This window comes from Symphalangus syndactylus, chromosome 22, assembly GCF_028878055.3.
Source record: "Symphalangus syndactylus isolate Jambi chromosome 22, NHGRI_mSymSyn1-v2.1_pri, whole genome shotgun sequence".
Classification (NCBI taxonomy): domain Eukaryota; kingdom Metazoa; phylum Chordata; class Mammalia; order Primates; family Hylobatidae; genus Symphalangus; species Symphalangus syndactylus.
This window is the reverse complement of record NC_072444.2, coordinates 24,459,256-24,486,904: the sequence shown is the minus strand read 5'-3', so window position 1 is coordinate 24,486,904 and position 27,649 is coordinate 24,459,256. Positions and strand designations below refer to the sequence as shown.

The 27,649-nt window shown below is 42.4% G+C and overlaps 1 protein-coding gene across 8 annotated transcripts in view; it reads left to right on the top strand.

The window, feature by feature from the left end:
- Positions 1-27,649, top strand: part of VPS13D (vacuolar protein sorting 13 homolog D) — a 294,776-nt gene that overhangs the window by 192,634 nt on the left and 74,493 nt on the right. For 6 of the 8 annotated variants that reach the window (XM_055261411.2, XM_055261410.2, XM_055261409.2 and 3 more), the window contains 2 exons: positions 2,649-2,783; positions 4,221-4,388. In XM_055261411.2, the coding sequence (XP_055117386.1) occupies positions 2,649-2,783; positions 4,221-4,388 (303 nt within the window). Of the gene's footprint in view, positions 1-2,648; positions 2,784-4,220; positions 4,389-12,429; positions 12,749-16,386; positions 16,837-27,649 lie in introns of those variants that run through there. The other 2 variants (XM_063631784.1, XM_055261413.2) reach the window with 2 other exon arrangements.

Here is a 27,649-nt window from a genome sequence, read left to right as displayed (position 1 = left end):
GTAGAAAGCAGAGCAAAGTGAAACGAGAGAATCCAGAAATGGATATATAATACCATCACATGACTTTTGACAGCATTTATACCATACTGCAGTAGTGGAATGGATGACCTTTTCAATAAATATTACTTAGTTCAATATTTATCAGAAAAAAATGAATCTTGGCCACTCCCTCATACCATACATAAAAATAAATTCTAGGTGGAGCATAGATTTTAAGTGTGAAGAGTAAAACAATAAAACTTCTATAAGTAAACATGGGAATATCTTTATGACCTTGGTGTAGACAATAATTTCTTAACCAGGGCACAGAAAGCTCTTACCATATAAGAAAAGATTGATAAGGCAGATTTCCTTAAAATTAAGACTGTCTGAACATTAAAAGACACCATTTAAAGAGTAATAAGACAAGTCACAGAATGGAAGAAGATATTTGCAACACATCTGTTCAACAGAGGACTTGGTATACAGAATATATGAGAACTCCTACAAAGCAGTAAGAAATAAAAAACAGGAACTCACTACAAAAATCAGCAAAAGACTTCAATAAGCAGTTCACAAAAAGATATCCAAATGGCTTATGCATTTAAAAGTTGCTTAATCTCACTTCTCAACTGAAAAGAGACTACGCTGAGGTACCATTACACACCCATCAGTTTATCTGTCAAAACTGTACTGAGATACCATTACACACTGTTCAGATTTTCTGGGTGTTTTCTTTGTTGTTGTTTTTGTTTTTTTGTTTGTTTTTTTTTTTGTCATTGTTTGTTTTAAGTGACAGGGTCAGCCGCGGTAATCCCAGCACTTTGGGAGGCTGAGATGGGTAGATCACTTGAGGCCAGGAGTTGAGCAACAAAGCGAGACCCTGTCTCTCCAAAAAAAAAAAAAAAAAAAAAAAAAAATTAGCTGGGCGTGCTGGTATGTACCTGTAGGGGGAGGCTGAGGCAGGAGGATCACTTGAGCCCAGGAGGTCCAGGCTGCAGTGAGCCAAGATCCCGCCACTGTACTCCAGCCTGGGCAACAGAGACTTTGTTTTCTGTTTTTGAGAAAGAAAGAGTGAGGCAGGGTCTTACTCTGTCACCCAGGCTAAGTACAGTGGCATGATCTCAGCTTAGTGTGGCCTTGACCTTCAAAGTCCAAGTGATCCTCCGCCTCCAGCCTCCTGAATGGCTGAGACTACAGGCGCATGACACCATGCCCAGTTAATTTTTAAACTTTTTGTAGTGACAAGGTCTTACTTCTTCACCCAGGCTGGTCTTGAACTTTTGGCTTCAAGCGATCCTCCCACCTCAGCTTCCCAAAGTGCTGGGATTACAGGCATGAGCCACCACTCCTAGCCAGAATATCTTTTTTTTTTTTTTAAACTATCTATACCAAGTGTTGATGAGGGTGTAGAATAACAAGGGATCTTACAGACTGCTGAATGGAGCATAAACTGGTTTGACCACTTTGGAAAACTGGCAGAATATATTAAGATTGTACATGTACATTCTTTATGACCCAGTTCCACTCCCAGGTATATGTACAAGAAAAATGCATAAATATGCCCCAAAAGACATATCTAGGCAGGGAGCAGTGGCTCACAGCTGTAATCACAGCACTTTGGGATGCCAAGGCAGGCGGATTGCTTGAGCCCAGGTGTTCGAGACCAGCCTGGGCAACATGGTGAAAACCCTTCTCTACAAAAAATACAAAAATTAGCTGGGCATGGTAGTTCGCACATGTAGCCTCACCTGCTAAGGAGGCTGAGGTGGGAGAATCACATGAGCCCAGGAGGTCAAGGCCACAGTGAGCTGTGATTGTGCCACTGCATTCCAGCCAGGGCAACAGAGTGAGATCCTGTTATGTAGTCTGCCATAGACATGTCTAATGTTGTTTATAGCAGCATTATTCATAATAGCAAAAAGCCTGAAACAACCCAACTTTTGAACTTTTCATCAACAATGGTGGTTAAATACATTGTTTTATTCGTGCAGTGGAGTATTATATGGCAATGGACGTTGACAAACTACAGCTATATGCAACAATCTAGGAAACTCCCATATGTAACGTTGTCTATGAGAAGCCACCTACAACGAAGTGCATACTGATGATTCCATTTATATGCAGTTTAAAGCAGAAGAACTTACTGTGGTGATAGATGTCATCACCGTGGTTGTCTCTGGGGAAGAAGGAGGGAGGAGGGAGTGGGAGCGTGCTCATGGTGAGTGGGCTGCTTCCAAGATGGGCATAACAGTCTGCTTTCTAATCTGGTAGTGGTTACATTATTGTCTTCACTTTGGGAAGAGTCATTTGGGTTTTGAACTCTACATTTGATTAGTATACTTTTCTGTGTGTGTGGTATACATCAGTCAAAAAGTAAAACCTGACAGACAGATACAAAACAGACCAAAAGGAATTATGACACAAACTGATAGTGTTTATTTCTGTGTGATATATGTGACTTGGGTGATATATGTCTGTCTATATACGTATTTTTCCCTAATAGTTTACTTTTATAGTTACAGGGAAAATCCTTGTTTATACACATCAAAACCTGACCCTCATTCGAAAGTTAACATGACTTGTAGCTTTAATGGAATCTAGAATTACAGTATCACAGAAGGCCATCATATGACTTAAGTATGTCATTTCCTTTCTTCCCTAATTAGGCCCTAAAAAGCACCTTGGGATTTCCTTTGATACGGTTTGAAGATGCTGTGATTAATCTAGATCCATTCACTCGGGTACATCCCTATGAGACCAAGGAGTTCATCATCAATGATATCCTCAAACATTTCCAGGAGGTGAGGCTTGGAGAAGTACTCATTGGCTGGAGCATAAGCAGAATGTTTGTTTTAGTTGTTTGGGAATTTTGGTTACTAAGACATTACTATTGAGAACCCAGTTAAACATTTCAACTCTGTTGTATTACAGGTCAGGTCACTTCCCAAGAAGCCCATATATGTCATGAAAATCCTAAGACAGTACATTTGACCTATGAGCTGTTAGTTTCATCCCTCAGAGCTAGTCTGAGGGGTTTCTGCTAGGTTAGTCATGACTCTTAATGGTTTAGTTGATGCTTTAATAATAACAAAATAATGTTTTTATTTACCAGGCATGGGCCTTCTTTCAGCAACTACACCCATATTCTTAGAGTCTGTGGGATCCTGCACTTGGGTTGAACTTGAAATTTTTTAAATCACCTTAGACATTTTCCATTTTGTATTTATTATCCAGACTGCAAAGATCAAAAAGTAAAGGCAAGGCATATTCTTCAATGAATAGATAGGTCAAGATCGCATCAAATTTAGTAGCTTTCAAAGTTAAAATATATTTTATTCTCATTTCCTTTTCTCCATTCCCTGTTTACTTTTTTGACTTTCCTAATTGGTGATATTTCCACCTAACTAAGGAAAGTGAAACAGCAGCTATCACTGGAACCTGGGATCAGGCAATTGGAAGTATAGAAAGAGTGGAGGGGGCCAGTCATGGTGGCTCACACCTGTAATCCGAGTACTTGGTGGGAGGCCAAGGCAGGAGGATCACTTGAGCTCAGGTGTTCAAGACCAGCCTAGGCAACGTATTGAGACCCCATCTCTACAAAATACAGAGAAAAAAGATTAGCTGGTTGTAGAGGTCTTGCCTGTAGTCCCAGCTACTCGGGAGGCTGAGGTAGGAGGACTGCTTGAGCCCAGGAGGTCAAGGCTGCAGTGAGCCATGGTGATGCCACCACACCTCAGCCTGTGTGACTGAGACCCTGCTTCAAAGAAAGAAAGAAACAGTGGAGGTTTGCTTGATAAGTCTCTCCATGCCTTCTTCAGGCCCCCCACCCACACCACAGCTTATGAGAGGAACTGCAAATCTACCTCTCTTCCTCACTTTCCTTTTATAATTCTCCCTGCTGGTGATTACTTCTCTATTTGTAGGCATGATGAAAAGGAGAGTATGATGTATATAGTAGCAAATACTCATAAGAATGCTTCCTGTTTCATACCTATTTTTATTCTTCTAAATGGCTTGGAAGAGTATGTGTATTGGGATATGTGTATTGGGAGAAGCTTAGGTGGTGCTCCTGAAAGGACAGGAGGTTATTTTGCAGTTGATGAAGATTAAAAGCTAATTACTTGTAGTAATGAGAATGGAGGACAAAATAGATTTCTAACCTTTTCGCTTGGGACACTGGTATCTGCAAATATAAGTAGATGCTGATTGGACTTTTCTCTTCCTGTTCCATTTGGCAGGAACTCCTCAGCCAGGCAGCTCGAATCCTGGGATCAGTGGATTTTCTTGGCAATCCTATGGGGCTTTTGAATGATGTTTCTGAAGGGGTTACTGGACTGATAAAATATGGAAATGTCGGGGGCCTCATCAGAAATGTTACACACGGAGTATCAAACTCTGCTGCCAAGGTAAGGAAATAGAGGTGAAATTCCATTATAATTAACCTCACGAGTCCTCTACAGTACTACAATTTCTTTTATAGTTAATAGGCTGTGAGAAGTTATATTCATGGCTTTTGCTTCATTGCCCACATGCCTTGCTTTTTCCTCACCTCCAGTCACCTGCCACCAGGTGCACTGAGTCCACCTCTAAAATACCTCTTCCTCCTTCCTCTCCATTGCCACTGCCTTAGTCCAGGCATTGCATATCTCTTACCTGGGTCACTGCAATAGCCCCTAACACTCTGGACCTTTCATGATGACCCCTGCACCTTTCACTGTGCCACCAGAATGAACTCACTGGATCGTGCCATTCTCCTGCCTAAGATCTACCAGTTATTACCCACAGTTTACAGGGAAAGTCCAAGCTGAAGTATAGCCTTCTATAATGACACAACCTTTTAAGCCGCCTGAAACCAGCAGCAGATGGACAGTGATCTTGCAGCTAGTTGACTGGTTTGTTCACTGACATCTTAATTCATGGACATTTTCTTAGTTCAGTCTGTATTTTCTGGCAGGAGTTGATTATATGCAAAGCTGGAAAAGGTGAAGCGAGTTGAAGGTAGTTGCTATTTGACATACAGGCCTCTAAAAAGCTCTGCTTTTTTGCTCTTCCTTTCATCTCAACACACTTTTCTTGTAGAGACTGGCGTTTTCATGAATGAACTCATTTGGAGGAAACACCTGTGCTCTCTGCTTATTTACTGTGGAGAGAGCATTTTTGTAGTGAGATCATAGGTGTACTTGTGCCACAGGCTGATAGGACGTAAAAGCAGCTTTCCCAAAGAGATCTTTGTGGCACCGCATAGAAATTTATCTTGAAGAGGAGGTAAGAGAGTAGAGTTGATTAGCATTTCCGGGTGGTATGGTGTTCTTGTTAATAATGTGCAAAAGCTGAGAATTTATCCTTTTTTCCCCAAACTATTTTCTAGGGATGATAGATTGGTTAGATCAGTTCTGTAGGATTATCGAACCAAAGTGTACTGTTGAGCTTGTGGTTCAAAATAAGCAACAGTCTTTTCTTTTTATTTTTTATTTATTTATTTTTTTTCTTTTTCGAGACAGAGTCTTGGTCTGTCGCCCAGGCTGGAGTGCAATGGTGCGACCTCTGCTCACTACAACCTCTGCCTCCTGAGTTCAAGCAATTCTCCTGCCTCAGCCTCCCAAGTACCTGGGATTACAGGCGCCCGCCACCACACCCAGTTGATTTTTTGTATTTTTTAGTAGAGACGGAGTTTTGCCATTTGGCCAGGCTGGTCTCGAACTCCTGACCTCAAGTGATCCACCGACCTCGGCCTTCCAAAGTGCTGGGATTACAGGTGTGAGCCGCTGCACCCGGACAGCAACAGTCTTTTAGAGAGACTTTCCCACTTACGGTTTGAAAGCAGTGAGACTCAGGTTCAAAGTCTGAACTAGCGTGTACTTTTCTGCCTTGAATCCTTTCTCACACTCCCATGGCCCCTTACCCCTCACGCATCATAAACTCTCATAGTGGTAACACAGATTCCTCACTCTTCTTGCTTTAGCTCTTGGACTTGATATAAATGAATGAACTTAAATATTTAGTTGTAAATGCCCAGTTAACATATTTTATTAAATTATATTAACTTCATTGAATTCTAATTGACATAAGAAAGTCTTCTTGGTTTTATAATTTCTTTCTTTGTTTTTGTACCCTGGGCTTTACCATAATTTTAAAAATGAAGATGCTTATGGTTTAACAATAGGAATTCCTCACTGTGGAATAGAAATGCACCTACTTCACAGGTTTATTGTGAGAACAAAATAAGGTATGACGTTACAAAAATTTTGAAAAATACAGAGTGAAGAAGATAAATAGGTCATTACGTTGACTGTAGTATTTGCATCGAGACTTGAGCCACCAGGAAGCCATTAGTGCTCTTGAAATGAAAACCAGTCTATTATGAACTACAGAGAAGGAGGGTCTGGGACACTGAGAGTAGGAGAGTCAAACTCTATCAGGGCCAGTTTGACTCTTAGGAACCTCCATAGTTCACTGGGTTAAGAATGAAGAAGCTGTTCACGTGCCTGTGACTTCTCAATAGGAGACACCTCCTAGGAGTTTCTCCAGAGTCTCCTGGCAACATCCTAGTGAAAGGATTGGCCCTTTCTTTATTCTCCTTGGTTTATGGAAGTCTCATTTGTTTCCTGGTTTTTCTGTTTTCCCTGAAAAACTGTTTTTGAAGCTTGAGGGTCAGCATGAGATTATAACTTAGGCGGAAAGAAAGGGCAGTGTCCTCTGTATTGCCATCCTCACCCTGGATCTATATGAAGGCCTGGGGGCAGTGACAATACATTTGACTGGGTATCATGCTTTGTATGTTGCCGGATTTATATAAGGGTATTGCTTTCCAGGGAACGAGTCCTCTTGAATGGGATCCTACCTTCCCATGGGGTTGGGTTCCTTCATATAGTTATCTTGCCTTTAATAAGCTATTAGTATTGGAGCCACAGGCTGCACCTGAGGGGATTGCTATGTAATTTACAGGCATACATTGTGTATTAGTCCATTCTTGCTTTGCTCTAAAGAAATACCTGAAACTGGGTAATTTATAAGAAAAGAGGTTTAATTGACTCACGGTTGTGCAGGCTGTACAGGAGGCATGATGCCACCATCTGCTTCTGGTGAGGTCTTAGGAAGCTTCCAATCGTGGTGGAAGGTGAAGCAGGTGTCTCACATGGCGGGAGTGGAGCAAGGGAGAGAAGGGGGAGATGCTACATATTTTTAAACAGCCAGATCTCATGAGAACTTGCTCACTATCATGAACACCAAGGGGATGGTACTAATCCATTCATAAGAAATCCACCATTGTAATCCAGATACCTCCCACCAGGTCCCAGCTCCAACACTGGGGATTAAAATTCAACATGAGATTTGAGGGACAAACACCATACTATATCACATTGCTCAACATCAAGGATACCTTTTGAGCATCATTTCACTAGGTGATTTCATCATTGTGCAAACATCATATACTTACACAAACCTAGATGGAATACAGCCTATTCCACACCTCGGCTATCTGAATAACCTATTGCGCCAAGGCTACAACACTGTACAGCATGTTAAAGATATCTAAACCTAGACAAGGTACAGTAAAAGTATGGAATTATAATCTTACGGGTGGATCATCATATATGCAGCCCATAGTTGACCAAAATGTTATTTGGCACATGACTGTATTTTGATACCAGCAGTCTTAGGTGTGTTTATAGAGATATAAAAACTAGTTATATCTCTAAGATGAGAAAGCAAATAAACACAAAATTACCACTTCTTATAGGAAATGGTAGATCTAAATGTGTCTATCAGTTGGATACCCATTCAGGTCCTCTGTGATTCTGCACGTATGTGGTTGGACTAAAGATATGCATTTTCTTGTAGTTTTGTGGGTTGAAATCAACCTTTAAAGTTGTTTTAGGGGAATGTTTTGTTTGTTTTTCTGTGTACACCAGAGGAGTTTGAGGAAGTACAAATGACCACAAGAATCAACTGTTGGCCTGTGTCAGTTATTGCTTTAAAGAGTGCCTGAGTTCCAATGATTAAAAAAGGGTCAGAGGGGACAGAACTGCACCTCACTGAGCCCCTGCCAGTGCACTGCACTTTACTGCAAAGACCAGAGGGCTTTAGCCTGGTTGAATGGGCTTTGAATGTAGTGGAGAAGTTCATAAACCTCTTAAATTAATTGTAAATATTGTATAAATGTGCATTTTTCTGGGATGAGGGTCCAACATTTCTTTTGTATCCTCACGGAGAGATTCTTGCCTCCAAAGATTGTAAGCCATTATTATAGATATAGGCTTGTACATTGAGGGGAGCTTGGGGCTGGTAGTCAGGATGCCAGCACTTTAATTGCATTTCTACCTTTAAATAATCTTTTCCTCTGTTAAGAGATTTGTTTTTAACATTTATGAAACGATGATGGTAACTCCCCTGTCACACTGGCCTGAGGAGCAAAAGAGATGAAGTATATGAAACCCAGTGAGGAGTTAAAAGGGAATTCATTCTATTACATAAGAAGATAATAGACCTGTAGGTTTTAGTCATCTGTGGATAGATGCACAAATTTTAAATTTCAGGTCTATAGTGTATCCACTTGTGGAATTTCTCATTCTTTTTTCTCCCCCCAGAGTATTCCTGCAAAAGGAACATCTCATTTCATCTTTGTTGTTTAATTTATTTAATATTGGCCTCAAGGAAATATAAGTAGGAAATAACCTATGCCCTTTTATCTCAGTTATTTCTCTTTGCCTTTCTTTCTCATCTCCCAACCCTAGAAATCAGCATATGGATTCAAATCTAAGATTTAAGTCTTAGCCACCAAATTGTGAGCATCTAACCCATGACTCCCCTGCCTGGGTCTTGGCAATATGACTCTAGCCCTTAGCGGAACTTCAAAGATCTGATCCCATTCCTGAGGCCATGGCAAGGCAATCGCTTCTGGAAAGACTTCTCTGAATGTGATTTATTCAAGAAAATGACAGCATTTCATATTCCAAACCCATATCAGAGGAGAAAGTTTCTTTCTGCAGCATCAGTTGCAAAAAGTATACTTTCTTCTAGTTGTGTGTCACGTGAAATCTGCAAGACGCTCTAACGTCTTTTAAAGGTAGAGAACTGGGAAGACCCCCTATTGATAAAATTTCCTCTCTTATAGACTCTAGCTTCGTTTGTACCTTCATTCTTGTGATATTTTCACATACATAGCTATCCTCAACAATATAAATAAAGTACTTTTTAAACTAATAAAATGTCAGATATTAGCAGTAGGGCAAATGATTCCACTGTCTTTTCTGCCCCTGTAGAAACTGTGTTTGCTCTGCACAGCTGTTATCTGGTCTTCCTAAGGGAAGAAAGCCAACAGCATACTTAATTTCTTCCAGCAAAGGAGAGAAGCACTTTCAGTCATCATTAATGAACCCTCTGCTCATTTTATCCTACTTTCCATCCCCCTTTTTTTGAGACAGTCTCACTCTATCACCCAGGCTGGAGTGCAGTGGTGTAATCTCGGCTCACTGCACTCTCTGCCCTCCTGGGTTCAAGTGATCCTCCCACCTCAGCCTCCAGAGTAGCTGAGATTACAAGCATGTGCCACCATGCTCGACTAATTTGTATTTTTAGTAGAGACAGGGTTTCACCATGTTGGCCAGGCTGGTCTTGAACTCCTGACCTCAAGTGATCTGCACTCCTTGGCCTCCCAAAGTGCTGAGATTACACACTTGAGCTACTGTGTCCAGCCTCATCCCCCTCATTATGTCTTTATCAAGTCAATATAGGATGCTTTTGATTCTGGGTACCTTTTTGATCCCATGTTTGTTTTGATTCTGTGTTTATGAATACAGATATTTTCATAATTTGTCACGTTCTTAACTGAAATTATTTTCATAGTGGTTATTTGCTGTTCATGTAAATTAGAATTCGTTGTTCACTGTTTGCTACATGTTAATTTTACTAATAACTTTTGTAGTTGTATGCTAGTTTTCTATTTTTCTCTTTTGCTTTGTGGTATTTATTTCTACCCGGCCAAAATTTCCCAGCTCAAATTCTGCAGATCAAATTTTTGTCAAGGAGTTGTGAGTTTTCTGCCAGTTTTTAGTTAATGCATTTTATTCTGTGTTGTTTTAGCCATTGTTTCATTGTCTTAAATCAGTTTTGTTTTTTATGAATTTGACAAAGATCTAATTTTTTAGATGATTTCTTGGTGCAAACAGCATTAGTAGGAAAAGATGTAGGAACAGGGTTGAAATACTGCACTTCACTGTGGAATACATACTAACGTACAAACATTTGTTGAGCACCTTCTGTTGGTTAGGCTTGGTGAGAGACCCTTATATACATTGTCTTGTGTATGTTAAGCTCTGTTCTGCCAATCAGGAAACTGGGAGTTAGAGAAGTTAAGTCTTCAAGGTCACACAGCTAGAGGTGACAGGGGTTGATCTGAATCCAAGTCCAGCTAATTTTAAAGGTCTTTTTTTTTTTCTTTTCTTACAGGATGTTTTTCCTTTGTGTTTGTAAGGCATTCTTCTAGGCACTGCAGAGAATATGAAATATTAATTACTGCTGACTTCCCACCAGAAGCCTCTTATTTGACGTCACTGTGTAGCTGGTCAGTGACCACTATCATAGCATTCTTGGCACAAAGCAGGCCCTCAGGAAGTGCTGGTGCCCACCGTCATTCTCGTGTTAGGTTGTTTGTGGCTGTCACCATCTTCTTTATAGGCAATAAGAACCTTGGCAATTGCAACCATGGTTTTACTCATGTGATATCATTTGATCATCAGAACTACCTGGTCAGTAGCTGGATGGGCATTTTTAGCCCCATTATGTAAATGAAGAAACTGAGGCCCAGAGAGGTCAGGTGACTTTCCCAAGATTAGCCAAGTCACTGCAGAGCTGAGACCTGGCATCTCAGTTCTCATTTTTAATTAGACTTTTGAGATATCACTTAACTACAAGATTTATTCTAGACATGCCTCTATATGTTAAACAAATAAACCAAAAAAAAAATAATAATAAAAAGCAAACCAAACAAAAAGCTCTACCTAGTCTCACAATGAACTTTGATAACTTTTAGGAAAACTGTCTGAAGATAAATACAAGCAAGTTGAGACCGAGAAAATGAGAAATTCAGACAGTTCAGATAGTTCAGTAGAAAATCTAGCTAGGACTTTAAATACCATTTTGTTCCATTTCTTTGGTTTCTGTTTGGGACAGCAGTGTGGAGGAGCTGCTTCTCTTCGAAGCAAACCTTTCACCAGCCCTTTGTCCCAGGACACCAGGTTTGATGCCTAGCCATGATCCAGTGGAAACTGACTTTCCTGTCCCTGTACAGAGACTCTCAGCCAGCCCCTGCCATCAGCCAGCCTTCTATCATATGTACTGTGACCTTGTTGAGGAGAGAGGGGCCCATCTGCCTTTTGTTTAAGAAACAGCATTTTTTGTTGTTTACTTGGCAGTCAGTATATTTATAAGGCTCAAACAAAACTAAGAGCAATGTTTATTCAAGGTGAAAGTTTTATCTTTGCATGAAAGAATGCACTGAGTCCCTGCATGGATTCTGAAGGCGAAAAGGCAATTTATGACTTGTATCTGTTTTTGTCATTATGTATGGCTGCTCCATTTTATAGTTGAGCTGATTACCCCCATAATAGCTTTTCCATGTACCTATAAGCAAGTAATAGGGGAATGCCTTCTCATAAGCATTGGGGTTTTAGTGTATTTAAGTTGGCACAAAACTTCAGGGTAGATGAAATTCACTTCAGACAGTGATCTTTCCCTTAGAGAATGTAGGGCTTTCTATTTTCAAAAAGACTTTGATCCTAAATAAGTCACCCGAGGGATTTCTTTTCCAGCCAAGAGGAGGTACCTTCAAGTTGTTGTATGTAGGGAAATGACTCAAATTTTTGGCATCAGAATTTTTGTTTTATTTTCCTCTGATAATCTTGAGTACTAAAATCATTCCCTTAGTCTGAGCTCTTTTTGGTTAGAAGCAAATTTTAGATGCTGAATGACTCACCCTAACTTGGGCAACTCTCAACCATCTTGGGGGATCAGATAAAAGTATATTTGTGAGGGCCGGGGTGGAGTGGTGTCGTGAGAACCGCAAGTGACCAAAATTCACAGGTGGTCCCCATGTACCTCACTTAGCAGCCTCGCTCATGAAGGAGCCAGGTGAGCAGAGTTTGCGCATGAAGGAGCCAGGTGAGCAGAGTTTGCTAATGAAGGAGCCAGGTGAGCAGAGTGTGCTCATGAAGGAGCCAGGTGAGCAGAGTTTGCTCATGAAGGAGCCAGGTGAGCAGGGTTTAGCGTTCCCCTTTTTCCACCCTAATCAGATAGCTCAGTAGCCAGAAGTGACAGAGCAGGGAATGAGTGATGCCACTACTGATGTCCTGTTTTTGAAACAGAAAGAAAAAGTTCAAAACTTCTTCATTTCCTAATGGTAGTTCAGTTAAGAACAAGCTTCTTCAGATTTCTTTTTTTTTTTTTTAGGCCTGAACATGTCATATTTGAGAGGAATTCACTTGATCTTCCAAAACTGGAGCCTGTGTGGTAGAAAAGTATGTTCAGTTGCTAAGTTGAAAAGACAAAAAATATTTGTGTCCCCCAAAAGTAGTGGTTTTCTACCCTAGTGTAAACATGGTTTATAAAGGAATCATATGTTCAAGCTTTCTTAGGGTTGGCTGGTGACCCTTGGCGTTGTGGTCATGCATCCCTTTTCTGTAATTCAGTATTCTTCATATCAGTCTTTGGCCTTTCTTGAAAAATTGTGACAAACTTTAAGTGAGATAAAATTTTCAAGACACTCACTCTGTTTGGAAGGTTCTATTTTTTTTAAAATTCTTTCTCATAATTGTTCTTTCTAAAAGTCTATCTCCATCTTGAAGAAAAGCTAAATCAAAGTTTATTCTTAGGAGAAAGAGGGAATGTCTTAGTCAATATCATGCTTAAAAATCAGAAAGCAGGCCGGGCATGGTGGCTGACACCTGTAATCCCAGCACTTTGGGAAGTCGAGGCAGGTGGATCACCTGAGGTCAGGAGTTCGAGACCAGCGTGACCCAACATGGTGAAACCCCACCTCTACTATAAATACAAAAATTAGCTAGGCGTGGTGGCGCATGCCTGTAATCCCAGCTATTCGGGAGGCTGAAACAGGAGAATCGCTTGAACCCAGGAGGCGGAGGTTGCAGTGAGCTGAGATCGTGCCACTGCACTCCAGCCTGGGTGACAGAACAATGTTGTTTCTGTCTTTAAAAAAAAAAATCAGCGATGTGAAGAGTGTAGCCATCATTTATTAACTCCTACATGTCAAATATGGGCCCAGGATCTTTTCCTATGCTCTCTCATGTAACATTCACGTATACCCAATAGGAAGGAAGGAAGGGAGGAAGAGAGGGAGGGAGGGAGGGAGGGAAGGAGGATTAAGCCCATTTTACAGATGGGAAAAATTAGACTCAGACTCATCAGGAACCTTGATTGAAATTTAATAATGACTCACTATTGGAGCTAGAAGTTTTCGAAAAAGATTAATTTGGGGGGCAGCCTCTATTTTTCCTCCACACAATGCAACTTCTCAGGTATAATTTTTTACCAAACTCAAAACATTGTAGAAGTAAAACCATGAGCCGTTGGAAACAACATTACTTAAAAGTAAAGCTCAAGCAGTCTTCCATTCATTCCCAACTTTAACACCTCTGTGTTGGGCCTTGGAATTTTCCAACTGTAATTTCTAAGCTTTCTGAATTAATCTTTACTATCAGGAAATCTCTAATCTAGTCTAAAAGGGTTGAAATGAGAGAAGAGGATTGGGAGATTTTTCTTCATTCAAATAGAAAATGTATGACTCAAAAGCATTTGAGTAAGCTGACCCAGCTGATGTTCCTGTTCCAAGATTTATTCAAATTTAAATCATGTGGGATGTGCAGTCCCCAGGCCTTTCCTCCTGCCTGGCCCGGGAAGCAGAGCAGAGCTTTGGACCACTTTGGTATGAGCTGATAGTGAGCTTCAGATCACTTTCCTGATGACTGTCTTCCTCTAAATGCTATGTGTTAAGTTGTAATTTCTTTAAGCCGTTTCCTGAACTTCACTCCTTTAAGCATTTCTAAACAACTAGGATATCATTTTAAAATAACAGTATTTCATTTAGGGCAGAGTACCCAGAATTAGGGAGAGTTGTGCATTCCCACTATCAATTACAGGCAGAAAATAAACTCATTGTCCCCAGTAGTCCTTTTCTTTCCTTACCCTTTTCCCCTTCATCTGTCCTATAGCTTTTCAAACTTTGTAGATTTTTTGTCTCTCAGTTCTGCTAACAGATTGGCTTTCAGATGCTTAGTGACACCATTGCTTGAATTCAGAAGCCAGAGGGAGAATGTTGGGGATAGTGTGTTATTCCTGAGAGTTTTAAATTTAGTTCTGCAGCCGGGCGCAGTGGTTCACACCTGCAATCCCAGCACCTTGGGAGGCTGAGGCGGGTGGATCGCCTGAGCTCAGGAGTTCGAGACCAGCCTGGCTAACATGGTGAAACCCTGTCTCTACTAAAAATAAAAAAATTAGCTGGGTGTGGTGGCAGGTGCCTGTAATCCCACCTACTCGGGAGACTGAGGCAGGAGAATCGCTTGAACCTGGGAGGTGGAGGTTGCAGTGAGCCGAGATTGCGCCATTGCACTCCAGCCTAGGCGACAAGAGTGAGACTTTGTCTCAATAAATAAATAAATAAAGTTATGTTGAACTGAACTATGGTTTGCTTCTTGGAGGATTGGAACAATATGATTAACTTAGAGTTTCATCATTCCTTATTGGAAGAATAATAATACCACTTTATATTTGTCTTGGTTTTTAGTTGTTGGTAAAGCATTTACATATCTTTGATCCTTTCTCTAAGCCTAAAACTAGGTAAATGGTATTATTATTGTCATTATTATTATTATTATGACTCCTGTTACCATTTTATGGATGAAGAAACGGAGACCCAGTGGAAGTAAATAACTTTGCTCAAGATGGCCAAACAAAAAGTGGTAGAGCTTTTGTACTTCTTCCTAGCTCTCCTGACTGCTGGAACATTGCTGGATGGCACAGTCAGCCCTCCATATCTGTGGGTTCTGAATTCATGAATTTAACCAACCACAGATCAAAACCGAAAAAAAAAAAAAGGATAGTTGTGTCTGTACTGAACATGTATATGTTTTCTTCCTTGTCATTATTCCCTAAAGCATACAGAATAACAGCTATTTACATAGCATTTACATGGTAAAGTAATGCATTATAAGTAATCTAGTGATGATTTATATACAGGAAGATGTGTGTAGGTTGTATACAAATACCACACTATTTTATGTCAGGGACTTCAGCATCTGTGGATGGATGGTGTCTTCTGCATGTCCGGGAACCAATCCCCTATGGATACTGAGGGACAGCTGTACGTCTTAACCTGATACTGCAGGTTAAGATTCACAACATCGTCTCCATATTATAGTTGGGTTTTCCAATGCCACTGTTGTCTGTGAGCCCCGTTAGCCTCTCCTTCCCTGCAGAATGAGTTTCAGAGAACAGAGGTGGAGAAAAATGTATCTTTCCCTCTTAGAGGCTTGTTGCACTGTTCATTAACTATGCTGCTATTTGTATGAAGCATTTCAGAGTCATATATCTGAGAGTTCACAAAGAAACAATGTATGACAAGAATAATTCTTGTAGCAGAGTTTTTGTGAAGTGGAGGGTGGCAGGGAGAAAAATTTAAGCTTATGTCAGGACATTACATTAAGTAATTTCTACAGTGTTGGGGATGAAGGAGAATCCCCCCAAGAGGAAAAGGAAGATACTTCTAGAAGCGGGTGAGAGTCTGGCTTTTCCTTGGCTTTCCTTATAGCCACATGATGGCGTGTCCGGCCTGACTTGGAAGGGAGGCCTCAGCATGAAGTGGTGATGTGGAGGCGCAGTTGGTCCCTGGATACAGGCACAGGCATATCACACTCACCTCCAGCAGGCAAGGGGGAATTACAGCTTCGCTTTTCCTTTTCTATTACACACCAGTGGGGAAGCCCTCCAGTGCCATTCCTAAGAACAAGGACATTTTCTAGTTAGGCACATAAGAATGATCAAGATAAGCTCAAAAACTAGGAGCCACAATGGGGAAGTCAGGTTTAAAGTGTGCAGAGAACATGACAGAAAGTGGACTGTGTGCCACTTCTCCAGTCACGCTCGTGCTGTCCTCTCCTTGCGCTTGTACTCAGTCTTGCCTCTGATTGGGGTGCCCTCCTCCATTTCTGGCCAGAGGCTCCAAGTCTGTAAGGCCCAGCCCACATGCCATGTTAAGAATGTGATCTCTCCCCACTGTGAGTTCCCATGGCCCTGTGTGCTTCCATTACAGCAGACACCAGATTTTACCTTGAATTGTAACCATTTGTGCACACGTCTCTGATATCCATCAACATTTCTCACATCACCAATTAGGTGCTGGGCGCTGTGAAGGAATGTTAGAAAGGAAGACTTAGAAAATGTTTTCTTCTTTATGTGAGGATGTGGAACAGGTAAGGCAGAGAAGGAGTAAGTAATGATAATCCAGAGGAAATAAGTATTGCAGTGGGGTCTGTGCAAACTGCACAGTTCCATGAGAGAAGTGCTGTGGGGCAAGGGGTAAGAACACTTGATTCTGTTCCTCAAGGGTGAGATTGGCTGGAGACAAAAGATGGAATGCAACGGTCTGTATTTATTTGCATCCCGAAGTAGACCCTGTGGAGGGGGGCCAGGATTTTATCTGACAACTTTTTTTTTTTTTTTTTTGCCAGTTTCCCCTCTAGCCATAAATAGTTACTGTAAGGAAAATTAAAGTGATCCAGGTTGTATCCATGTGGGCTGCCTTTTATCTGGCATAGCATTTTTCACATGCTATACATTCAATGAATGTGTTATTGTATAGCTATTTTCTGTTTTTTATGGAAACAAACCTTTTTTTTTTTTTTTTTTTTTTTCTTTTTGAGATGGAGTTTTACTCTTGTCACCCAGGCTGGAGTGCAGTGGTGTGATTTCAGCTCACTGCAACCTCTGCCTCCTAGGTTCAAGCGATTCTCCTGCCTCAGCCTTCCGAGTAGCTGGGATTACAGGCACCCGCCACCATGCCTGGCTAATTTTTACAGTTTTACTACAGACGGGGTTTCGCCACGTTGGCCAGGCTTGTCTCAAACTCCTGACCTCAGCTGATCCACCCACCTTGGCCTCCCAAAGTGCTGGCATTACAGGCGTGAGCCACTGCACCTGGCCCATACAAACTTTTTAAAAGTTTATTTACAAGTTTCCCCCCAAACATCTCTGTAAGCTGGTGAATAGCCAAAACTGTGCTATAGCAATATAGACAGGAAAAGGACATTGACTTTTAGGATCCTACTTCTCCTCCCTTCCCCATGCCTCAGGTCTAGCACAGCACTGGGGCACAGCAAGCGCTTAGCAAATACTGACCTGGCTCTGACGAGGCCAGGTGTGCACTATTGATTGGACCCAGGCTTGGCTTAAGGTAGCAGGAAACTGGTTTAGAGGAAGGAGAGGAAAACCTAGTCCCTCTTAATCTAATGAATTAAAAGAATATTTATGGGAAATATTTGCTTTATTTGAGGAAAATGTTTAAAGTAAACATTTCCTGCAAGCTGTTGAATTTATATAATAAAACTTTGGTTTGGAAACCTTGTTTTCACTGAAATGAAAATTAAGCAAAACATGCTTCCCAAAACAGTCGCTTGTCTCAGTTTTGTTGCCGTTGTAATGTTCAAAGCAGGATATTGTGGCCATTGAGGTAATTTTCTCTTTATTGGTAACTTGGAAATGAGCAAGGATCATGCCAAACTTCTTTTAGTTATAAAAGAAGAGGCACTAATGGCTCCTTGTAGTTTTATAGCAATTCAACCTTTGTAGCAGCATCCTGTTACTATTTGATCTTCACAAACTTATGCATTAAAGAGTCAAGTTTATCCCCATTTGACAGATGAAGAAATTGAGTCACGGTGAAGGTAATTAACTTCTGGAGGGTCAAACAGGGAGTTTGTGGAAGAGGACCAGGCTCTTTACAGCCCCAGGCTCTTTTCTAAAGACCACACTGCTGCTCTAGAAAGCACTGTTTCCTCCTTCGGGAATTAAAGCACTTTCATGTCTGTGAGATAATTTAACCTTGCAACATCCCAGTGGGGCCAGCAGGTTAGATATGATTATCACTTCCCTTCCAGTGATGGGAAATTAAGTTACACAGGTTAAATGGTTTTGCCAAGGCTGTGTAGTCAATGTTGGAACCAGGGGATGGTGCCCAGGCTTCACAAACTCTGAGCCTGCTCTTTTCCTACCACAGTAAGCCTTCTCAGAGGAGAGCCAGAGGAGCTTCTGACGCCGTGAAGACAGCTGTGAAACATCTTGCTTCCAAGAGGGCCTTGCTTTCCTAGCACCCGTGCCAGATTGTGTGAATGCTTGGTTCTACAATCTCAGTGGGTCATACAAATCTCCAGGCCTACAATCAGTAAGAAACAAAGCAAAAGGGGGCAAAGCCGGATAGATTTTACCAGCCTGTTTGGATTTTGTGTGCAATAGAATTAGCAAGTGAAAATCGTAGGATTGCTACAAAAGAGTTGCTTAGAAATCAATTAACTTGCCGGGCGCGGTGGCTCATGCCTGTAATCCCAGCACTTTGGGAGGCCGAGGTGGGCGGATCACAAGGTCAGGAGATCGAGACCATCCTGGCTAACACGGTGAAACCCCGTCTCTACTAAAAATACAAAAAATTAGCCGGGCGAGGTGGCAGGCGCCTGTAGTCCCAGCTACGCGGGAGGCTGAGGCAGGAGAATGGCGTGAACCCCAGAGGGCGGAGCCGGCAGTGAGCCGAGATCGCACCACTGCACTCCAGCCTGGGTGAAAGAGCGAGACTCCGTCTCAAAAAAAAAAAAAAAAAAAAAAATAAAAGAAATCAATTAACTTGACAAACTGAGGTGCCTCAACGAATAAATTATATGGAGAGATAAAAGTTCTTAGGACTAAACACAGGAAGAATTTGCCACTTGTTTCTCTGTAAAAGGTAAAAACATAACAGTGAACTGTGTCTAACTTATGTTAAAAAATTGAATTTGGTGAGAAGCCTAGTTTTAATAATATTTCATATGATAATTTAAACTCTCTAACTTTTGCCTTTCTATTTAACCCCATCTTGTAGTCTTCCTAAGAGATGTATCAACACTAAAACTTTTCTTAGTTATTCCAGCTGAATATGGCAAAGCTACAGTAGCTTTTCCCAGATGCAGAACTCTTAACACAATCGCTGATATTCAGTAGAAAGTCTGGATAGCAGATTTGGGAAAGAACCTTAAGGCCAGCCTTTAGCCCTCTCAAATTATATGTAGAGAAACTGAGACCCTGTAAGTTCTCACAGCTGATTAGTCACAGGGCTAGCCCTCAAACCCAGGCTTTCTGGCTACAGATCTAGTGTGATTGTTGAGACTGGGCCGGCAGCTTGTGGGCACCTGCTTGGTAGGAGTGAGGGGGAGAAAAGTAGTAGGGTGTAAGCCTTGCCTACTGTATATTTTCTCAGCGTTCTTTATTTTTTATCCATTTGTGTGTCTGTCTCCCATACTATACTGAGTTCCATGAGCACAAGGGACTAAGTCATACTCGTCTTGGTATCTTTAACCCTAAGCACTTAGCCCGCGATCTAGAAAGCCCTCAAGGGTTTGTTGCACTGAACCAGTCTGTTCTGTGTCAAGGTCAACTTACCAGAAGGGGCTGCAGGGACTACAGCTCCTTAAACCACCTTCTATTACTAGTCCTTCAGCAGAATCTTATGCAGTGAGTAAACCCATGCAAAACTTTTACATCTCCCCTGAAAACAGAACAAGACCCGCCCCCGTGAAAAGAAAGAAATAGGGAATCCCTTTATAATTAGATTTAGTGGGCAGTGGTGAGATGTAGTAGAGATGAAACTTTAATAGACACATAGTCTTTGGGTGATGCCAAAATTAATCTAACTTTGTTGGTTAAAATGAATTTTAAAATTTTTTCTAAATGTTCATGTTTTTCTCTGTATGTTGTTATTAGAATTGTCATCGGGTTCTTTCTAAAGCCTGTGTGAAAGAAAAGAGCAAGCCAGGTGCGGTGGCTCATGCCTGTAATCCCAGCACTTTGGGAGGCTGAGGCGGGTGGATCACCTGAGGTTGGGAGTTCGAGATTAGCCTGACCAACTTGGAAAAACCCCATCTCTACTAAAAATACAAAATTGGATGGGCATGGTGGCGCATGCCTGTAATTCCAGCTACTTGGAAGGCTGAGGCAGGAGGATCCCTTGAACCCGGGGAGGCGGAGGTTGCAGTGAGCCTAGATTGTGCCGTTGCACTCCAGCCTGGGCAACAAGAGCAAAACTCCGTCTCAAAAAAAAAAAAAAAAAAAGAAAGAAAAGAGCGAAAACATCTTTAGTACTGGTTCTTGCCCTAGGACAGAAGTGGCTATTTGCCGTACGTCTCAGTGGACACTGAAAATGTGGATGTGTCCGGTTGCCTGCTGTCCAGCAACCCTGGAAGAACTTGTGATGGCTTTGTCTTCATTATGAGAACACTTTGATCTGAACCCCTTTCCTTTTCTGAATCCTTTCTCTTTTTTTTTTAAGACAGTCTCACTGGCTGAAGTGCAATAGCACCATCTTGTCTCACTGTAACCTCTACGTCTTGGGTTCAGGCAATCCTCCCAACCCAGCCTCCTGAGTAGCTGGGACTACAGGTGCACACCACTACACCCGGCTAAATTTTTTTTATTCCAGTAGAGATGGGGTTTCGCTATCTAGGCTGGTCTCAAACTCCTGGGCTGAAGTGATCCTCTTGCCTCAGCCTCCCAAAATGCTGGGATTACAGGCATGAGCCACTGTGCCTGGCGTCTGAGTCCTTCTTCTAAAAGGAACTCACTGCACAGCATCTGGCTGCTGCCAACAAAGTGACTGCCCCACCAGCCCCACAGGTGATGAGAGTTTGCAATGGCCTTCACAGCTTAGTACCTTAGTACCTTTTCTCTCCTGGTAACTTAGAATGGAAGCCCCACGGGGGCCCACGCATGTCTGCGAGGGTGCACAGGCATGTGGCAGAATGAGCCAGGGGGCACCCGCTTGTTCTGGAGGTGCCGAGAGCTGTCCTGGCTGGGGGCTGTAACTGTCAGGCTGACTCCCGGCACACTGTCCTCCCTGGAGTAGGTGCTCGAAACCTTTGTTTTTTGCCTTTTCGCTTTAATCTGGAACACTTGGGAAAAACAAAAAACAAAACAAAAAACAAAACAAAACAAAAAAAACAGTAGACCAAATGGTGACTGAGTCCCAACTCTTCTTCAGGCCAGATGAAATCATGGTCCCTGCTGGCACCGTTTCTCCATCTCACAGCCCTCACTTGGGTTCAGACCCTCAGTCACACAGGGAGCCCCGCCACAGCTGAAGTGTTTCGTCAGAGCAAGATTGCAAAGAGTTAACACTTTTGCTTTTTCGGGAAGTTATCTGTGAAGAGTATTAGTTGTTTAATAAAGCGTGCCTGCCCTCCCGATGAACCCGCCAGTGACTCTGCAGCTGGGGTCATTCCAAGTTCACGCAGTGGACTTTTGACTGCCTTCTGTGTCTGTGAAAACAGTCGGCAGCTCCTGCGGGGATCATTCATTCAGGCCTGTAACACAAAACTATTGCCAATGGGCACCTGCTGGGGCAGCTTCCCGGGAGGGCTGGGAGGAAGATACCAAACTCATCAGGCATCTGTAGAGATAAGAGCGGCAGGGGATCCGCTGGGATCCCGCTAATCAGGCCTGCACTTAGACCCCACTGCCTGGCCAACAGGCTGGTGTCAGAATGTATTAGGCAGCCCTGGTCAGGATAGGATGTGAGCTAATTAAAGGCCTTTTACAAAGAGGAGGTGGGGGATGGGGGGGAGAGAGAGAGAGTGTGTGTGTGTGTAGGAGGAGGAGGAAGAAAGAAGTTTGAAGTGCATTCCCCAGATTTCCAGCACATTCTTTATTCCTCTGTGTTATCCCTCAAAACAGAAGAAAACAAATTAGAGGCTGAGCATTTGGTTATTTCTAACCTGAAATTGTCATTCATTGTGCCTGATGCTGTATTGGTTTTAACTGCTATTTTCGTGGAATTACATATACTATGAAAGACATCTTTTGCCGCAGTCTCCCTGGGAACATCCTGTTGTTGAAATACTGTTGGTCAGCTGCTTGAATTTTGCCCTTTTCTCTGACTTTGACACATCAAGGCAAAAATAGGTACCTATTTGTGATGTGTTCTAGGTTTCTCCCTTTTGCTTGGAAAATCCACTTGCCAGCTGTGGAGAGTACTGCTGGGAGGATGAAATGAGTCAGTGCACAGCGTGTGCTCTTAAAGTTTGGTGGTTGAGGTGGTGATGGTAGCAGCTTGGCTTTATGGTTTAAAATGCCACAGCATGCACTATCTTGAAAATACTCAGTAGTCCTAGCATACAACTGGATTTTAGTTACACCTATTTAAGGAAAAAAACTCATTTGAAAGTGTTTGATTTTCCTGTACTTTCGTTTGTTTATTTAGCCTGTGTATTCCCTGCACCCCCAGTAAGCAGCAAACTAACTTATTTATAGGCCTAAGGTATGTTCAAATCTGTGGTATTTTCTTAATCAGCCTGATAATGATACATTTTTGAAAGCAGTTTTGTTAACACATAAACCTAAGCCTTTATTATATTATTCTGATACATTCCACCTAAGCTTGTCTATGTGCAAAGAAACATTTAGATTAATCTTGTACTACATGGTAACAATCCTAGGAAATTCCAGTCAAAAGCCAACAACCTGTTTCCTTCATTCTGAACTGTTGGTGGGTTTGTCTTTGTCTGTGGTCTGATAAGGAGTAACAACAATGTTAATTTTGTATTTCCTTGGCATTTGTCTCACATAATCTTTTGTCAAAGTTGACCAGGAGGCTTGTCAGGCTTGCCATGCAGTTTATGAAATAAATAGTTACAATGGAGTAGTTAATTTAGCCCTGTGTAATATGTTAGTGTATCCTTACCATAAGTGTTTAAAATGTTAATTACATTTATCTTTATTTCTCAACATTGCTATACAGAAAATATGGGATAGACACTGATACTGATTGCCCAGTTGAAATAAGTTTTGAATTTAGACTAGTAGCTGAATGGATAGCTTTAAAAATGGTACTAATATTTTGGGAGACTGAGGTGAGCAGATTGCTTGAACTCAGGAGTTCGAGACCAGCCTGGACAACATGACAAAAAAAAAAACAAAACATGTCTACAAAAAATACAAAAATTAGCTGGGCGTGGTGGCACCCACCTGTAGTCACACCTACATGGGAGGCTGAGGTGGGAGGATCATCTGAGCCTAGGAAGTTGAGGCTGCGGTGAGCTGTGTTTGCACCACTGCATTCCAGCCTGGGTGACAGAGCAGGACCTTGTCTCAACAACAACAAAATGATACTCATATTTATTGACTGCTTCACTATGTGCCAGGTACGGTTCTGAGTCTTCATACAAATTGATTTGTTTAATCCTCATAACGACCCTGTGGAATACTAGTTTATAAATGAGGATACTGAGGTTCAGAGAAATTAAGTAATTTGCCCAGGGTTACCAGGAGAGCCAGGCTAAGAACCGAGATTCTCTGATTTGGAGCCCGTCCTCTTAGTACCAGTGCAAAAGCAGCACTCTATCTAGTAGGCTTCATTCTCGAACCTCTCTGCAATATCATATTTGCAGGGATTAACCATGTAAGGATGTATTATCAAGGGGATACAGAGAATTTGAGTCACAGTTTAAAGTCATTTCCTGTGCTACCCTCTGTTGTATAATTAGCTCTTTTGTAGATGCTATACCATCCAGGCCAAAGCATGTGGCTGAAACCAGGAAATTGTTCTAACCCTGTCTGAGACACTTAGTGAAGGAGTTTTGACTTTGTTCTAACTCCACGCATTGAGCTGACTATAGATTTATGTGGAAAAAGCATAACTTCATGTTAACAGGTCTATTTATCGTGTCTGTAGAGCAAGTTCACAACTATATATGGACAACTAGAAATGCCAGGCTCTGTGCTAGGCACAGGGGACACAGACATAAACAAAACAAAGCCCTCTGCCCTTGGGGTCACCATCCAGCAGGGGAGGAGGCCTTCCAGTCACACACATGTGGGAAAGTGTTCCAGATTTGAGCTTGGCGTCTGTGCGGGTTCCCGTGGGGGGGGTGTCTCAGGGAGGGGTAGACTCTTCTACCCAGGGCAAGGAAGGTCTGCACAGGGGAAGGCACGCCGGTGCCCAGTCCTGAAGTCCAAGGAGATGCTTGCCATGTGGACAAGAGACAGGTGGGGACAAGAGGAGGCACACAGGGAGCAGTCCCAGCAGGAGGGAGCCTGGGGTGTACAGCAGCAGGACTGGGGAGGGATCAGTGGAGCTTAGCAGGTGGGCCTCTGGAATGAGGAGCTGGCCTAGGGGGGAAAGACTGGCTCATTGTACATCCCTTTGTTTTCCCTTGTTTCGCCCCCACCCACCACGTGAATTTAAAGGGGAAGAGACTTAACTGAATGTTTCACTTTTTGAGCCTAGTATTGTTGTTTGTCATGATTTGACCATAATCTGCATATATACAATGTTAACTATTTTTTTTGCAAGTTTTTTTGTTTGTTTGTTTTTGTTTTTGAGATGGAGGTTTGCTCTTGTTGCCCAGGCTGGAGTGCAATGGCGTGATCTCAGCTCACCACAACCTCCGCCTCCCAGATTCAAGCAGTTCTCCTGCCTCTGCCTCCCGAGTAGCTGGGATTACAGGCATGCACCACCACGCCTGGCTAATTTTGTATTTTTAGTAGAGAGAGGGTTTCTCCATGTTGGTCAGGCTGGTCTCGAACTCCCGACCTGAGGTGATCCGCCCGCCTCAGGCTCCCAAAGTGCTGGGATTACACGCGTGAGCCACCGCTCCTGGCCTTTGCGAGTATTTTTATGTGGGTAAAACAGTTATACCTTTCACTGAGTGGGCCCAAACAAACAAAAACAACAGCCTGTCACACCTGTGTGTGTGTGTGTGTGTGTGGCAGAGGGTGGTACCCAAAAACCCTGACTCACTTTTTATATAATTAGAGCTTAAACCAAACCAAGTCATGGCTTGTTTGCAGTAGGTAGATTGCAGAGTTACCAAATTGTACTTTCTGGCCAGAGTGACTCAGTCTAGTACAAAGTCATGAACTGCCTCCGGCATTTCTCATTAACCTAATATCTCCATCTAGAGTAGAAATTCACCCTCCCTAAAGCCCAGAGGAAACAAATTAAGGGTACTTGTGAAAGGAAAAGGCCTTTGGACCCCGAAACAACTGACTAGAAAGGCAGGACGAAAGGAGGGAGGGGGGCATTCTTTGTGCTTTCCTGTACAATTTGGAGCTCAACAGATGAAGTGTTTGCCATTGATCCCCAAACCACATTTTGCGAAACTAATTTATCTGACCCCATTTGACTGGCCATTCAACTGTTCCACCATTTTCTTTACACAAAGCTAAACTAGATATGAGCTAAATTTGAGAGCGAAGAGCACATTACATATGGGAATGTGGTTCATGGTTTTCTAACCCAACCCTCCCCTGCCCCATCCATTCCAATGAGTAGATTTTTCTCTGGAAATCCATCCTTTCTTTTTCCATTCAAGGCAACTAACAGTATGCAATTTTTGATTCGTAATTTTAGTTTTCCGTGTATAGACTAAAAGTGGATGTTTATGTTGAGGCAGGAATGGCTGTTTTTCTGCCATTGTTTAGACTAAGGCTAGGTAGGTTTCCTGTGGACTTCTTGGAACCTTTGAGCCCTAATGTTTTCCCTGCACTCAAAAATTACAGTGCTGGATGGCATCTTTCCAGCTGTTGGGATGGGAGACAGGCTGGGCCCTTTGACTCCCAAAATTGAACTTAGGTTGAGCTAGTTGGCAAATGTGGCAAAGAAAGGGTTCCCTGAGCAAAACCTGGGAAAATATCAGTCAGGATGTACTCTCCTAGCCCTGGCTTTCTTAGCACACCTTGATGTGTGTTCTGTAGCTGTCTTCCCACCTCCATCCCCTAAAACTTGAGCATTTGTAGCTCGTCACTTATGTCCTGAACTCAGTAAACTGAGTCACTGTTACAGGACTTAGAGAAGTTTTCTTATACTATGGACTGAATGTGTCCCCCGAAAATTCCTTTGTTGAAATTCCAACCCCCAAGGTGATGGTGTCAGAAGATGGGGCCATTGGGGGTGACTAGGTCATGGAATTAGTGCCCTTATCAAAGAGACCCCAGAGAGCTAGCCCACCCTTCTACCATGTGAGGTTACAGTGAAAAGATGGCCGTCTAGGAAGCAGGCCCTCATCAGACATTGAATCAGACATCGAATCTGCTGTCACCTTGATCTTGGACTTCCCATCCTCCAGAACTGTGAGAAACAAATTTCTGCTGTTCATAAGCCACCCAGTTAATGGTATTTTGTTGTAGCAGCATGAACACACTGAGACAGCACATAACACAGAATGCTGTTTCTTTAAAATTTTCTTGAGTTTTTACCATGTGGTTTACTTGTCTTTTTTATTGATCCTTCCCTGTTTAGTGGGGAAACACAGATCAGCACCCAGCCCTTGCCAACCACGTGAAACCTAAGATCTCACCTCCTCCTCCCTGGCAAGAGAAGAATTAGATAATGAGAGGTGTTCTGGTTTTTGGAGAAAGTTAACCAGTGTTGGGATGCTTGCATGTTAGAGCTAGCTGCCTGTGCTCTGAGTCAGAACTGAAATTTTGAGATGTAAAGAAGAACTAATATTTGATCCTCTCCTGTGTGCCAGACATAGTGCTAGCCACTTCATAGCTTTTTGGCTATTCTTCTCCATCTCCTTTCTGCCAGTTGCTTAAATACTTTGGAGTCATCCTGGGCCCCTTTCTGTCGTGCCGCATGTCCAGTCCCTCAGCGGATCCCGAATCTGAACATATCCTTCCTGTGCCCACCTTCTAGTCCTCATTCATCTTTGGCCTGGTTTTTATTGTAGTACACTTCTCCTTCCACCCTTGCTTCCTACTACTGACATTGAACCTCAGTACAACAACTACAGTGATCCTGTCAAAACATAACTCAGATTTGGTCACTCCTGTCCCAGCTCCTCCAGAGGCTTCCTGTTTCACTCCACGTAGAAAATTCCAGCTTGTGCAGCATCACGAAGCCCACAAGGTCAGCCTCCCGCAGGCCTTTTCTGACCTGGTGCCCCACTGTCTCACCACCCTCCACCCCTCACCAGCTCCTGCCACACTGTTCTCCTTGCTGCTTCTCAACCCTCTGCCTTCAAACGTCCACTCCAGGGTCTCTGCACTCAGGATTCTCTTCTTGGAATGTTCTATGGCCACATGGTTTTTATCTACATTTTCTTTATCCAAATGTCACTTTCTCAGGGAGGCCCCTCCTGACATCCCCTCCCCCATCTAAAATTGCAGCCCCCTCCAGCTATACCTCTTCTCCTCCTCCCCTCTTGTTTTTCTACTTAACATTTGTTACTGCTTTTATTTTACTTCTTTATATTATTTATTTTCTGTACAGCTATGAATACAACTGAAATGTAACATGAATTTTCATACAACATACGAATTTTGGAGGAACACACTCAGTCCATAGTATATGTAAATCTCATGAGGGCTGAAAGTTTTTTCTGTTCACTGCTATATCCCCAGCCCTTAGAACAGTGCCTGG